Source organism: Carassius auratus, chromosome 17, assembly GCF_003368295.1.
Source record: "Carassius auratus strain Wakin chromosome 17, ASM336829v1, whole genome shotgun sequence".
Classification (NCBI taxonomy): Eukaryota; Metazoa; Chordata; class Actinopteri; order Cypriniformes; family Cyprinidae; genus Carassius; species Carassius auratus.
This window is the reverse complement of record NC_039259.1, coordinates 8,878,584-8,892,907: the sequence shown is the minus strand read 5'-3', so window position 1 is coordinate 8,892,907 and position 14,324 is coordinate 8,878,584. Positions and strand designations below refer to the sequence as shown.

The following is a 14,324-nucleotide window of genomic DNA, read 5'->3' as shown; positions in this document are numbered from 1 at the left end:
TGCTCTCTTTAGGGTGCGAGTGTGCTTATTATACCATAGTGTCAGACTGTTTTCCTAACCTTCCTTAACCATATAGGAGCAACTGTATTTAAAATGCTATAAAAGAGAGAGTCCATAGTTTCTGTTACATAATTAAGTTGTTCTGAGGTTTTGGATATGCTAAAGAATTTGGATACATCAGGAAGATTACTTAAAAGATTTCTTTGTGGTAGAAGTGATGGTTCTACCATACTTGAAACAAGAAGTAGAATTTACAGTTTTAGCTATATGAAGTTTGCACAAAACTAAATAATGATTTGAGAAATCATCGGTTGGTTGCATAATTTCAACACCATCAACATCAAATCCAAGTGTCAATATTAATTAATTTCAAAAGTAATTCATTATATTGCTAGTTAAGTTACTTTCTTCTGTACATCAATGAAATTTACATAAAATAATAAGCTTTGTGTCACCTGGTCACAACATGCCAGCATTAACACTTCTGCTAAAATATTTGCTATTAAAGCTATGTATGTTTACATTGTATAATGTATGTTTTCTTTATAGACAATTACAACGTGATGTTTCACACATAATTACCACAGATCGGCAAACATTTAACTGACTTGAATGGCTTTACTGCTGAGCAAGCAATGAAATATAATTGTTGTTTAAATATCAGGAGAGTTTTACACTAGTCCACCTGTTTTATAACCTATATAGGTCAAGGTAGAAATAGTCCCTATATGTAATGATTGCCGCAACATTCATGCATTTAAGTGTTAAACTTTGTGAAACATCTTTGCTATAGCATAATCTAGATGTGCTCTGTTTGACAGAAACCTGGCTAAAACCTGATGATTAAAGGTAAAGGGGGAGGTGTTGCTTCAATTCATAACAATGTTTTCAGGATTTCTCAGAGGGCAGGCTTCAAGTATAACTCATTTGAAGTAATGATGCTTCATATAACATTATCAAGAGAAACAAATGTTAATGATAAATCCCCTGTGATGTTTGTACTGGCTACTGTATACAGGCTACCAGTGCACCATACAGACTTTCATTAAGAGTTTGCTGGTTTTACATTAGTACTGGCTGCAGATAAAGTTTTAATTGTTAGTGATTTTAATATCCAAGTTTATAATGGAAAAGATGCATTGGGATCAGCATTTATTGACATTCTGAACTCTATTGGGGTTAGACAACATGTCTCAGGACCTACTCATTGTCGAAATCATACTCCAGATTTAATCAGAAAGGTAACTTTAAATTGAGTAATCAGTAATTTAATTTCAAGAGTAACTTGCACAACTCTGTTTATAAGTAATTAACAGCAAAATAGTAAATAGTAAATATTGTGAATTGGTCCCTAAATTAGAGTTTCACCTTTTTGAATTAGTCATTTATTCATTTTAATTTAGAAATCAATAACATCAAAACTTCCTAAAACATTTAAATATAACAGTGTGGGAACTAAACATGTTTTGAATGAGAAATATAATGTTTGTCACTGTCAGTTTTTTTTTTTTTTTTTTTTTTACTTTCATTTTGTTAATTCATTTCAGAAAGGCGATATAAACATAATGAATGTAATACAAGAGAATATAAAAAACTTCAGACACTAATGATGGGAACTGCTGTTAAGATATGCTTTATTGAATTTCAGAAATGCAATTTGTCTTTCAATTAATTTGCTGGGTGGTTACTAAAGATTAATTAATAGTAATGATTAAGTTGATGATCAAGCAGATGATCACTTCATGCATCCTGTCCAGTTCATTCCTTTGAATTCTCTGAATCTTTCACATCATCCCTTTGTCCTTGACAGAAAGAGACATGAATGGACAGTCGTTAGGAAATCTCAGTATTAATGATTCAAACACGGACAGGTAAATTCATTAGAAATGATACCTGTTAGTGGCCTCTGACCTTTGAGTTTGATTGGCCCCAGCGTCACAGTATTGGTGTGGTAGGTGCTGTCAAGGGATCTCTTGCGACGGAAGTGGCAACCTTGGCGGCAGCGAGAGTTGTAATCGTTATCAGGGCAGATGATCACCTTACACTGCAGGTACACATTGGCATGAGTCCGGAGGAACTTGAAAGCTCGGAAACTGAACTGAGCATAATAGTGCTGACCGCTGGTGTAGGAATAATATGTGTTGTCTCTGGGACATCTACAAATGACAAAAGAAGAGGAAAATTATGTAGATACAGTTTAATCTACAGCCAAACTGTTAATGCTAATGAGTACAAAAAACATATTTAGACAAGGAACAACAGAATTTTACTAATGCAGTCTACGAGCCCAAATGATTCTACTGTCAGATATGATATGACGTCGAAGGGAGTCACATTTAAGAATTAAAGGGGCTCACCCATTACGCAGCAGGTCATAAGAGCGATCTTTGAAGTCATTGGGATTTGGAGACGCTACACAGGTGTCCAGGAAGAGATCCAGACTGTTGTCAGGCCTGTTTAGCTCAACCTTAACATACAGAAGCTGATTCAGCTTCACTTCATATGGAGAGTCATAAATTTTCTGGTAGAAACTGCTGGATGTGTAGAAGGCAATGCTGGCATTGAAGCGGCCCGTTCCTGTGATGTTGGCACTGATGATCTCACTGGCCCTGTAAAGTATCTGCACCATGGTGTCTGGCTCCATTCGGCAGCCCACGTTTAGCAGGAACTGTGACTGACGAGTGATTTCACCTGACTGATTTTGAGAGCCCCGTACATTGTTGGTGTAGGACACATAACCATTCATCATCTAGAGGAAAAAAGAGTAAGTGATGTTGTATGGTAAACATGACTCCTCACAATGCGTACAGTTAGGGTGTCTAACTAATCTGACTCAGAAAACTCAAGCATTGAAAACTGATAAGCAGTTAAATTCTTGCATATGTATAAGATCATACCTCTTTGGAAGTCCCACATGTGTCGAGAGGGAAGCTGAACATAACTTCAGTACTGCTAACAGAGGGTCTGCAAAGATGGTTGTCCACATAAAGGTCATTTGCACTCAGCCCGAGTGAATTCAGGTAAGACCTTTGAATAACAATGACCATGTTGTCTGAGGTACAATCCACTCGACCTGCAATACAAGAGTCTCATAATTTCATGTAATTTTGTGCAATTTTGCATTTAAAATGCTTGTGTGTATTTGTTTTTAAAACACTTTTAATTCTGTAATGAAAACTCCAACATGGTCAGAGGAAGGAGGAAGAACATGACAGCAATTGAGCATATAATACATGACAACTAGGGGTGTAACGGTTCACAAAATTCACGGTTCGGTTCATTACAATTCACTGGTGTCACGGTTCGGTTCGGTTGCGGTACGTTTTAGATACAGCAAAAAGAAAAAAATGGCAGATAAATTTCCTTGATTTTTAAAAAATGTTTTATTTATTAAAACTAACAAAGTATGTTTTTTTTTTTTTTTTACATTGAACAATAATGGAGCTATTCTTTACCCATCTTCTATGGTGATTTCTTAGCAGCATACTGTATAAAACAAAAACAGCTCATTATTAAAAAAAATGAAAATGTTATATTGTTGTAGTAGTTATGAACAAATACAAAGATGTAACTTTTTATATGGAACTCTATAACTCTTTATATTGAGTGTGTTTTTACTCAATTGGTTCTCTATAGGGCTTATGTTTTTTGGAACAAAGCAGGAATTACGGTCTGGCTGAAATGGGCTTGTGAAGGAATATTGTAATGGGGCTCAATTACATTAAGCATGTTCTTAAAACCGGCGTTTTCCACTACAGAGTAAGACGCTCGATCACTCAGTACGCGCTGAAGGCTCGTTGCAAAATGGCTAAAGGGTCTTTCACACAGGACGAGGTATGTGCGGCGCTGGGCCCTGCCTTTTTCAAAACGGCCCGTGCATACATTCTATTTATAACAGTGCTTCTATCTAATAACGTGCAGGCCTGTTAATTGTATCGTACTGCTCAGGAAATTCCGACACAGTACAGTACTAGTCCATTTTGATTTCCGTGCTTGTTTGGATGCCCCGATCAATTGGTAAAGTATACCCAAACACCAAACCTGTTGGTTATTGGAAGATCTTCTATTTCTGGTCTGTTAAAGAGCCAGTAAGATGAAAATTCTAAGCTTCCTATCACTGTTTATTAGTCCTGTACAAAATAGCATTTTAAAATTACCTCAATTCTCAGAGATCCCCAAACGGTATGCGCGAAGCTGTTCAAAAGATTCAGTTTCCTTAAACCCCACCTTTCGGTAGCATACTGTGTTCTGATTGGTCAATTAACATAGTCAGGTTTGATTGGTTGTTCCGCACACACCTCCACGGTAAACTATGCGTTACCATCTGTTTGGAGTGAATTATGTCTTATTCCTGTCATCGCGAAGCAAACAGTAAAATAAAAAACTTGAACAGTCTTGCTGCTTTTTCTTCTGCGTGGGTGTATTCAAGCCGCGCGCTTCAGTTTGAATCAGAATAGCCGTTCAGCGCGGGGGCGTGGTCACATTAGATATAGTAAAGGGAGACATGAAACAGGAATTGCGTTGTTTTCATATGGATTACTTTATCACAGAATATCTGTTTTCAGCAGCACGTGACGTGTTTGTACATGACGATCAACGCAGACAGCACACATACTGATAAGACGCTCGGGAGAAAACAGACACATAACTTCATAATCATACTTCGCGTTGTGATTCGGAGATGCTCGTTGTTCTAAATAAAGTTGGTTATGAACCCTCTTTTATGGCCAAACGCTTTGAAAATCCCGCCTTGTACTCACCGAGATTAGAAAAGCAGTCATCAGTGAAATGTTGTGAACACAACAAAAGGGATTTGTTGTACTGCTCTGGTATTGTGGTAAAAATGAATTTTAGCCATTGGTTCTTCTGATTTTCATTCTTTGGCAGTGAAAATAAAACAAACTTGCCTTTACAATTAAAAACACACTGTCTCCTCGACATGATACTCTCACACCAACCAGAGCGTCTGTGTGGGGGGGGGGGGTGGGGCTGCTCAGAGTTCCGTTTCTCTCAAGACGGTAGGCGGAGATTATTATACAAAGTGTTCCTAGTGACGTACATAGAGATGTGCAAAAGATTTGAAATCTATAACGACTCGTTTCAGCGATTCAGAGTCGACTCCTTACTTTAGAAGCCAATAACTTTATAAATTGTGTACTTTTTTTTTTAATTACTTTGCACATTGTTTACACAGATGGACAGCTACATCATACACTGTAATTGATTTCCCATGTGTGTGGCTCTTTAAACGCATTGGCCATTTTACAACGAGCCTTCAGCGTGTACTCAGTGAGCGAGCGCCTGACTGAGTAGCCTAACATAAATAGTTGGTGTTTTTTTTTTCTTCTTCGGGGGTGTCAGGGGCGCCTATTATGTCGTTTGTGTTATTGGGCTACCTTGTTGAACGCATATCATTATATTTCACATTTTTTAATTTATTTTCCAAATATAATTAATTAGTCCAACGAACCGTTCGGTACATAATGCGTACCGCGTACCGAACGGTTCAATACAAATACGCGTATCGTGACACCCCTAATGACAACAATTCAGCATATACGTTTTTCACAGGGCAATACCTTGATCTTCAGTCAGAGAGCTTGTAAATAGGGCCTTAAAACCATGGCTGACACCAGAGAAGTCACTCCTGAAGACAACAGTCAAGTATCGTGAAGAAGAGTGAAACACCTGGTGTGTTGTGTCATTGAAGCAGACCTTTCCCAGCTGTGAATGACCAGTGGAAGAGCCATCGTATACTGTGATGTAGTCACAGTTACAGCAGCGCTCCAATCTGAAAGAAACAGGCAGAATGGTACCTGATACTGAAAAGATAAATAATTTTAAACCATATGGTTAAGGGAGCCATCTAGAATTGGTTCCACCTGCAGGTTTTTAGCGGCACTGCATAAATAAATTCTAAACACACACACACAGAATAGTAAATATTACTCCTATATTATTATAAGTTTAAGTGTCTGCTAAATGCGTAAATGTAATTTAATTTTGATTTACTCCACCAGCTTTGCACAAGTCACCACTATCTCTAACTTACTGCACATCAGCAAATGTCAGGAAGATCCTCTGTCCTTGCTGAGCAGAGAGATACCACACACAGTAGGCATTGTCATGGTAATAGTTGGGGTAATTTGGACTGGAAAACAGCCCAGAACCATACAGGTGTCCTCCACATTCAGGGTGAGGAACTAAAAAAGAGAATTGTGTTAAATCTTACAGTTACAAACAAGTGTCATCAGACGTATGCATTTAGCCTCAGGATTACAAAAAACTAGTGACAGCAGTACCTGTTGTTGTGTATGATGGGCAATACCCTGAACAAATAGAAAGAGATAAAACTGGATGAGTATAAACCAGAAGGATCATGTTAATAATCATTTACAAAAAACAAATGAAGCCCCCTGCCACAGTATGCTTTTTGGAAAATGGCAGTGTGAACATTCCTCAAAACATAATACATTGTGCATTGCTGCATTAAATATTATATATTATACTGTACATGATCTAGTAGTAAGTAGTAAACATAAGTTTATGTTAGACTGGTAAAGGACTGTTTCACCTTTGTTTGAGGAACTTACAATGAAAGTCATAGCAACAGTTCCCATAGTACTGACAGTCATAGCTGCATGAGCAGCTGCCAAAATGGTATCCACAGTTATACATGCAGGAGGGACCTGTTATAGCAGAGAGACAAACAGATTTTACTCATGATGTCATCAATAGGCTTGTTATGTATATGTTATTGTGTTAAATATATATGGGTGTGTATATTCAGTTAGAAAAGCAACCCTCTACATTGCGAGTAAATTTTCAGATATTTAAAAAACTGCCATTTTACGAACATATATTATGGCGCCTAAATTAAAAAAATCAATAGCCAATGGTGTTTCAATTGCCAAGATGTCAATAGAGGGTTGAAAAGTGACAATCATGCCAAAAACAATCATGCCATTAATCTCATCAGTGTCACATAAATTCAAATGAATGGCAGCAGTACCTGTTTCTGTTGTATCGGCCCAGGTTACAGGAATTTCAGTTGTTGATGAACAGTAGTCTTTGAAAAGAGAAGAGATAAAACTGAAGTAGAAAAAAAATAATACCAAAATTCTGCTTTGATTCAGCAAAATGCATTTCATCACATCTGTCTGCTCAAGAGATACTCACTGTCATAGTCAGGGCAACAGTTGCCATTATAACGACAGTTGCTGGTGCATGAACAGCTGCCAGCGTAGTATCCACAATTATACCTGCAGGACGGGAAATCTAGAAGAGAGAAGTCATCAGTACATTTCTGACATACATCCAGGAAACCAGGGGAAGGTTTAAATTTGGCATACAAATAAAAGAGTTGTAGGTGCACCTGTTGTAGTTAACCAGTCAGGCCAGTCAGTTGTAGAGCAGTAACCTGTATTAAGTGAAGAAATAAAACTGCATTAAAAATTCTAGAAATCAGTTTAATTTCTGGAAGCACAGAGTATCTATGTGCAATAAAAATATATTTGCATCTGTCTATATCTTGAAGTGTCTGATCAACTCACTGTCGTAATCAGGGCAACAATTGCCATAGTAGTGACAGTCGTTGTTGCATGAGCAGCTGCCAAGGTTGAATCCACAATCATACCTGCAGGAGGGTAAAGCTAGCAGAGAGAGAAACAAAGATATAATCATCCTTCTACGATCAGGACACTAGAAAAAGAACTTAATCTGACAAATAGATAATAAAGATGTGGGTGCACCTGTTGTTTCTGGCCAGTCAGTTGTTGCTGAGCAGTATCCTGTATATAGGAAAGAGAAATCAATTTCAGTTTTGGAAATGACCCATATGCTCAATACAAAAGATTTGAGTACTGTATTTGATCTTGAGGTGTCGGTTCTAGAAAAACTTACTGTTGTAGTCATAGCAACAGCTTCCATAGTACTGACAAGAGTGACTACATGAACAAGTGCCAAAGTCATATCCACAGTTATACCTGCATGAATAGGCATCTAAAGAACAGAGAAAGAGATGCCATTATTGTGAGTAAGAATTTAACAATTACTTCTCTGGCCTAATTGCGCCTAATGGTTGTATTAATAATTGTTGCAATACTTCAAAAAAAAAAAAGTTTTATTTTTTTAAGAAATGCAATTATATTGCGAAATCATGCGTTAACATTCATTGCTGTTATGTGACATATGTGATACCTTTCTGTCTGTATGTTCAACATTTTTTCATATTTTTGAAATCATGTCAGCTTTATGAACTGGGAATGTATATATCATTTGACTGTAACACAATGATCAAGCAAGCAACTGTTCCATAAATCGATATTTTTCGGTGTTGCCGGTATGATAAGCTTAAAGGCATGTAATTACATAATAACTATACTGTATGCTGTCAGTGCTCTGACCAAATGTTGCTTACAAGTTGACTTGATTTATTTGTATAAAATTTGGCAATGTAATCCTATTACATCCAACAGATAGTCAGAAAAGATGACAGACAGACAGACAGACAGACAGACAGACAGACAGACAGACAGACAGATAGATAGATAGATAGATAGATAGATAGATAGATAGATAGATAGATAGATAGATAGATAGATAGATAGATAGATAGATAGATAGATAGATAGATAGATAGATAGATAGATAGATAGATAGATAGATAGATAGATACATGAAGTATCTTCCGTGGAATCCAGCCAGTCATCTATATAAAACAAAATAAATAAAATCATGTATATTTATGTTTCAACGTCATATGAAAACATGTATAAAACCCATATAACCACAGTATAAAATGTTGAAGGATATTTACTTGTTGTCCAAGACCATGACCAAGTGGTTTTTGCTGTAATATGAAAAACAGACGTGAGATTTAATGTAATGTAAAGCCTGTCTTTCTTTATGTGCAATCTGTTAAATGTTTATTTCAAGTCTTATGATTACAAAGTCAGCTCTTTGAACTGAAAAATTATATATGATATATTTGAGTGAAACCCAGGATGTTCAAGCTAGCAGTTGTTGCATAAATCGTACATTTTTCTATTGACAATAAAAAATAATCTTACCCTGAAAGGCAGTTAGAAGCAGACAGAGAAGAATATTCAGAGCTTCCATCTTCCTCTTCTGATCAAGTTTGGCTTCAAACATTCAATCATCACTTAAATAGTCAAGCCCAGCCTAAGAAGGATTTCCTTATGACACATGAATATCCTGGAGCCTGCTGGGAAAAAGTTATAGAGCAACATAATCGTGGAAAAGACACAGCTGAATTTTTTATTCAAGTTTTATTACTCTTGACTCTGTATTCATTTATGGATATGTCTGTTGACAAAGTTTGAGATTATGGAGACATTATATTAAATGTATTGCACACATAATACTACAATATATTGTAGCATACACATAATGCTTTCACATTCAGGCAGGGAAGAGAAGATGAAGATCTTTGTGATCTTTTAATCAAAATAAACACAACAATCCAGAAAGCACAGGTGCGATAAAGAGCTACATAACAGTTTGCATTAACTTGATACTAGACAATGAACAGATACAAACCCAGGGTTTAAATAAATGGGGAATAATGAAGAGGTGCAGGTGAACATAATCTGCAACCACAGAAATAAGCAAGACTGTGAAGTGACACAAAAGACAAGAAAGTTGCTCCAAAATAATGAGAGCCTTTTAAAATAAGTAGAGGAGATAATGGCTAAATTTCTATGTATATATAATAATATATAAAAATGTGCTTTGAACAGAAAAGCACTGCCACATTAAGCTGAATTAAATGTCTCTCTGATCACACCACTATCATAAGCTGTGTGTCAACAGATAAATACATACTGTACATAAGTGCAACATCCAGCTGTGTCTTTTCCACAATTAGCCTATGTAGTTTCAGGATCCAGGATATTGATCTATCATAAGGATATCCTCCTTTTAGTTAGTAATTACTAGTGAGACCATGTAAAGGCCAGGGTGGCTCTAGTACACCCAATTAAAGCAGCCAAAATATGTAAGGTTTGGGGAAAAGGATTTCTGAATGGCAGTGAAGGGATGCAGCTGACACTAGTAGGTCACATAATAATGACAGCATGGCTGAAAGTATGTCAAACTAGTACACACATTCATACCAGAACATACTTTTTTTAAAGTCGCAAAGTAATTACTTAGTCAAAATAAGTACCTATTTAAAAGCGTATGCGATTTTTTTATTATTCTAATTCTACCTTTCGCAAGATCCACCCACTTGAACATTTCACCTAGACAATTTTTTTTTTTTTTTTTTACTTTATTCTGGTCACACTTTAATTTGGGTAACAATTCTCACCATTAACTAACTATTTTTCTATGACTTTTGCCTCAATAAACTCCTAATTTGTTGTGTGTTAGTAAGGCAGTAGTCCTTTAGGGGTTAGGATTAAGGGATCTAAATATGGTCATGCAGAATAAGGCATTTAGATGTGCTTTATAAGTACTAATAACAGACACTGCTAGTATTATGCATGGTTATAAGCAACTATTTAGTGAAAATGGTCTAGTGAGAATCAGCCCCTAAACTAAAGTGTTACCTTCCAGAAACATCAACATTAATTATAAAGGACAACTATTATGCAAAATTCACTTTTACCTGTTGTTTGAATGTTTGAATGTGTGTTGGCAGTGTATAGGTATGTACACAGCCACCATATAATGATAAAAATCCACTTGCTCCTTTTTTAATCCCCATAAATCATAATCACTCAGTTAACGCTCATGACTGTTAACATAAACCGCCTTATTAGCAGAGACCTGGGGCCCATTCTTCGCTTATTACATCTGAGATGAATGTCACATCCAAGATTATATCATCGCGCTATCCAGGATCTGACTCAGGCACTTGTTGTTGATGATTATTAGTATGGCTGGATTGAGTTATCTGAGATAATTCCGAGTTCATGAGTTGGTTGTAAAAGGTCTATATATCAATACTCAAAACCACAATGAGCAATGCAGTGATTAGGTGGTGGCAAAACAGCAATCAACGATCAAATCCAGCTAACTGAGTTAGCGAAGTACAAAGAACAGGCCCCTGGCCCTGAGTGAGCCACACACAGTCCGCAATGTTTATCTTCACGCAGAGCATTTAAAAGCAGAATTCAAGTATTAAAATTGAAGATTCATATATTCCGTCCAGAGCAATGGGTGATTTGCTGTTTTTATTTTATGTTTGGGTCATATTAACAGAGTAGACAGTTGTCTAAGCAAAGTATGCAGTATACTTTGCTGCTGTCACTTAATACACAGATATGATATAAACATATTTTGTAACTTCTGTGTGTTGTTAACATAAACAGGTTCAACGGTTTCAACACAGTAAGACATGAAAGAGAACTTTTTAATACTCTCATTAAATATTACAAATACAAGACATGAAATAAAGTGCGTGCATGTTTAACTAATCTGATACAGCAAATCCAAGAACTAAATGCTGATAATCTAATAATAATTTTCTGGAACTGGAGCCAGGCTGGATCTGGCACATGTACTGTACAGGTCATACCTCTTTCGAGGTCCTACATGTGTCAAGAGGGAAGCTGAAGATAACTTCAGTACTGCTAATGTTCGGTCTGGCCATGTTGTCTGAGCAACAATCCTCATGGTCTGCAGAGCAAATAATATCATCCCTTCAATTTATTTTTGTGCATTTAAGCATTAATATAAATTCAGAAAAAAACTTTTTTTCTTTATCTTCAGAGAAAGTCAGATAGTGAGAGAGCTTGTAAAAAGGGCCTAAAAACCATGGCTGACACCAGAGGAGTCACTCCTGAAGACAACAGTCAAGTAATGTGAAGAAGAGTGAAACACCTGGTGTGTTGTGTCAGTGAAGCAGACCTTTCCCAGCTGAGGATGACCAGTGGAAGAGCCATCATATGCTGTGATGTAGTCACAGTTACAGCAGCGCTCCAATCTGAAAGAAACAGGCAGAATGGTACTGAAAATATTATTTTTAAAAACACATTTGTAACTGGTTACACCTGCAGTTATCAATGGAACTGCATAAAGTACAAAACATCCCCAATAATCAAACTACTCATAAAGCACATATTACTTTTTAGTAATCGTTTTCAAAGTTGAAATAATATATTTACAAAATAAATTATAGCATTATCTTATATTAAATTAATTAAATTGAATTGTATTAATTATAAATATTTATATAATTTTTTTTTCAGCTTTGCAAATAACGAACATGATTCCAAAGGCATTGCACAAGTCGTCACTGATCTCCCACTTACTGCACATCAGCAAATGTGTCACGAATCCTGTCCATGAACTTCTGTCCGCTTGCCATCAGAGGTCGCCCTCCCTTTATATTGACTCTCACATCGCACAAGCTGTGTCCTAACCCAAAGACCGCATCCCTCGGAGGACGTGATTGAGCCAGCAGGTGTTCTCGTTCGCTGCTACTGTCGCGTAGCAACGGTTCGAAAAGAGAGCTGCCATAGATGCTTTTTTTGTTAATGAAAATTAAACTAACTGGCGCCTGAATTGTTAGTTTTTGACTGCTAATTACCGAATTAAACTTTAAATGTAAGTATTGGATTTCGACTTCATTGTAATGACAAAATACAAAATATAAAATTTTAATGACTTATATCTTACCAAAATGTAATTTAATTTTGCTTATTGTATTATTGATTATGATAACAACAATAATAATAATAATTCATTACATTTATATAGTGCTTTTCTAAGCACTCAAAGTGCTTTATATTGTGAGGGGGTATCTCCTCATCCACCACCAGTTTGCAGTATCTACCTAGATGATGCGACGGCAGCCAGAATGTGTGCCAGAATGCCCACCACACACCATCTTACTGGTGGAGAGGAGACAGAGTGATGAAGCCAATCAGCAGATATGGGGATTGTTAGGAGCCCATGATGGTCAGAGGCCAATGGGCGAATTTAGCCAGGATGCCGAGGTCACACCTCTACTCTTTTCGAAAGACATCCTGGGATTTTTACTGACCACAGAGAGTCAAGACCTTGGTTTAACATCTCATCCGAAGGACGGTCATTGTTGACAGTATAATGTCCCCATCACTACACTGGGGCGCTAGGACCCACACAGACCACAGGGTGAGCACCCCCTGCTGGCCTCACTAGCAACTCTTCCCATGTAAATAAATGGACCATGGTGAACATATTTAAACATGTTTTCAACCCAGTTTAGTTGATAACACTTTATAATAACTGCACACTATTAATCATTAATTAAGCATTAGAAAACAGATAATTCATAATTTATAAAGCATTAATAGACAGTAATAAGCAGTTTATAAATACAGATATAAATGCTTTATTCTTGATTTGAAAGCATATCTGTAATGTGTTTAATAATTGTATTTTCATACTTTATTCATGATCAATTTATCATTTCTCAATGAAGCATAGCATTATTTACAAACCAGTTATTTAGGTGTTGCCAGTGATTCATAAGATCAAAAGAAATGTAGTAAATTCAGGTAGTTATAAAGCATTTAGTAGTGGTCAGTTAACTATTTATGTGAGCTCATCTAAAGTGAGGACTAGTTATGCCTTGTAAAGCATTTATAAAGGATATTTAAAGGCTCAGTTATCTTCTAAACAAAAAACGGAAACAAACACAACACAGTGATACAGAAAATAGAAATATTAACAGCTTTTAAATCTCATTTGTAAAAGCTTTACAAGGCATAAATAGTCCTCACTTTAGATGAGCTCACAAAATAGTTAACTAACAACTACATATGTTTTATAACTACCTGAATTAACTCTGAATTACAGTAGAAATATATGTTAATAAACCATTTATTAACACTACAAGTAACTATTACTATATGTCTGAATAAAAAGATGTATGAATGCACATTTAAATAGTTTATTAATCATTTACTTACTATTTCTAAGTGATCTTATGAACCACTGACAACTCCTTAATAACTGGTGTGTAAATAATGCTATACTTAATTTAGAAATGATAAATTGATCATTAATAAAGTATGAAATAACAATTATTAAATACATTATAGATATGCTCTTAAATCAGGTATAAAGCATTTATATCTGTATTTATAAACTGCTTATAAATGTCTATTAATGCTTTATAAATGATGAATTAACTGTTTCCTAATGCTTAACTAATGATTAATAGCATGCAGTTATTATAAAGTGTTACAGTTTAGTTTTATGCAACTGAATATAAAAAGTGCACTTACAAATGCCACTGCCGCTCGTCGGAAGCAGCCTTGATATAGTTCTCAGTTGTAGCAACTGATTGTAATGAAATGCATTCCTTA

At 36.0% G+C, this 14,324-nt stretch overlaps 1 protein-coding gene across 2 annotated transcripts; it reads right to left on the bottom strand.

Moving 5' to 3' along the window:
• Positions 1–1,617: 1,617 nt before the first annotated feature.
• Positions 1,618–9,149, bottom strand: cuzd1.1 (CUB and zona pellucida-like domains 1, tandem duplicate 1). Of its 2 annotated transcripts, none has more exons than XM_026286801.1 (17): positions 9,072–9,149; positions 8,819–8,851; positions 8,678–8,710; positions 7,903–8,001; positions 7,752–7,790; positions 7,554–7,652; positions 7,376–7,420; positions 7,180–7,278; positions 7,013–7,069; positions 6,594–6,689; positions 6,303–6,329; positions 6,053–6,203; positions 5,580–5,791; positions 2,898–3,073; positions 2,358–2,749; positions 1,894–2,156; positions 1,618–1,802 (listed from the first exon to the last, which is right to left on the bottom strand). In XM_026286801.1, the coding sequence occupies exons 1-17, from the start codon at positions 9,118–9,120 to the stop codon at positions 1,759–1,761; spliced, it is 1,914 nt and encodes a 637-aa protein (XP_026142586.1). In that variant the 5' UTR covers positions 9,121–9,149; the 3' UTR covers positions 1,618–1,758. The 2 variants fall into 2 exon arrangements, with proteins under 2 accessions (XP_026142586.1, XP_026142587.1); XM_026286802.1 differs by having other exon boundaries at positions 1,912–2,156.
• Between the last annotated feature and the right edge of the window lie 5,175 nt (positions 9,150–14,324).

Coding starts and splice junctions, on each gene's coding strand:
- cuzd1.1 (XM_026286801.1), bottom strand. CDS start 9,120: ATGGAAGCTCTGAATATTCTTCTCTGTCTGCTTCTAACTGCCTTTCAG. Junction 8,852..9,071: donor GCTTCTAACTGCCTTTCAGG/GTAAGATTATTT, acceptor TTCATATTACAG/CAAAAACCACTTGGTCATGG. Junction 1,803..1,893: donor AGGTCAGAGGCCACTAACAG/GTATCATTTCTA, acceptor CTTTCTGTCAAG/GACAAAGGGATGATGTGAAA.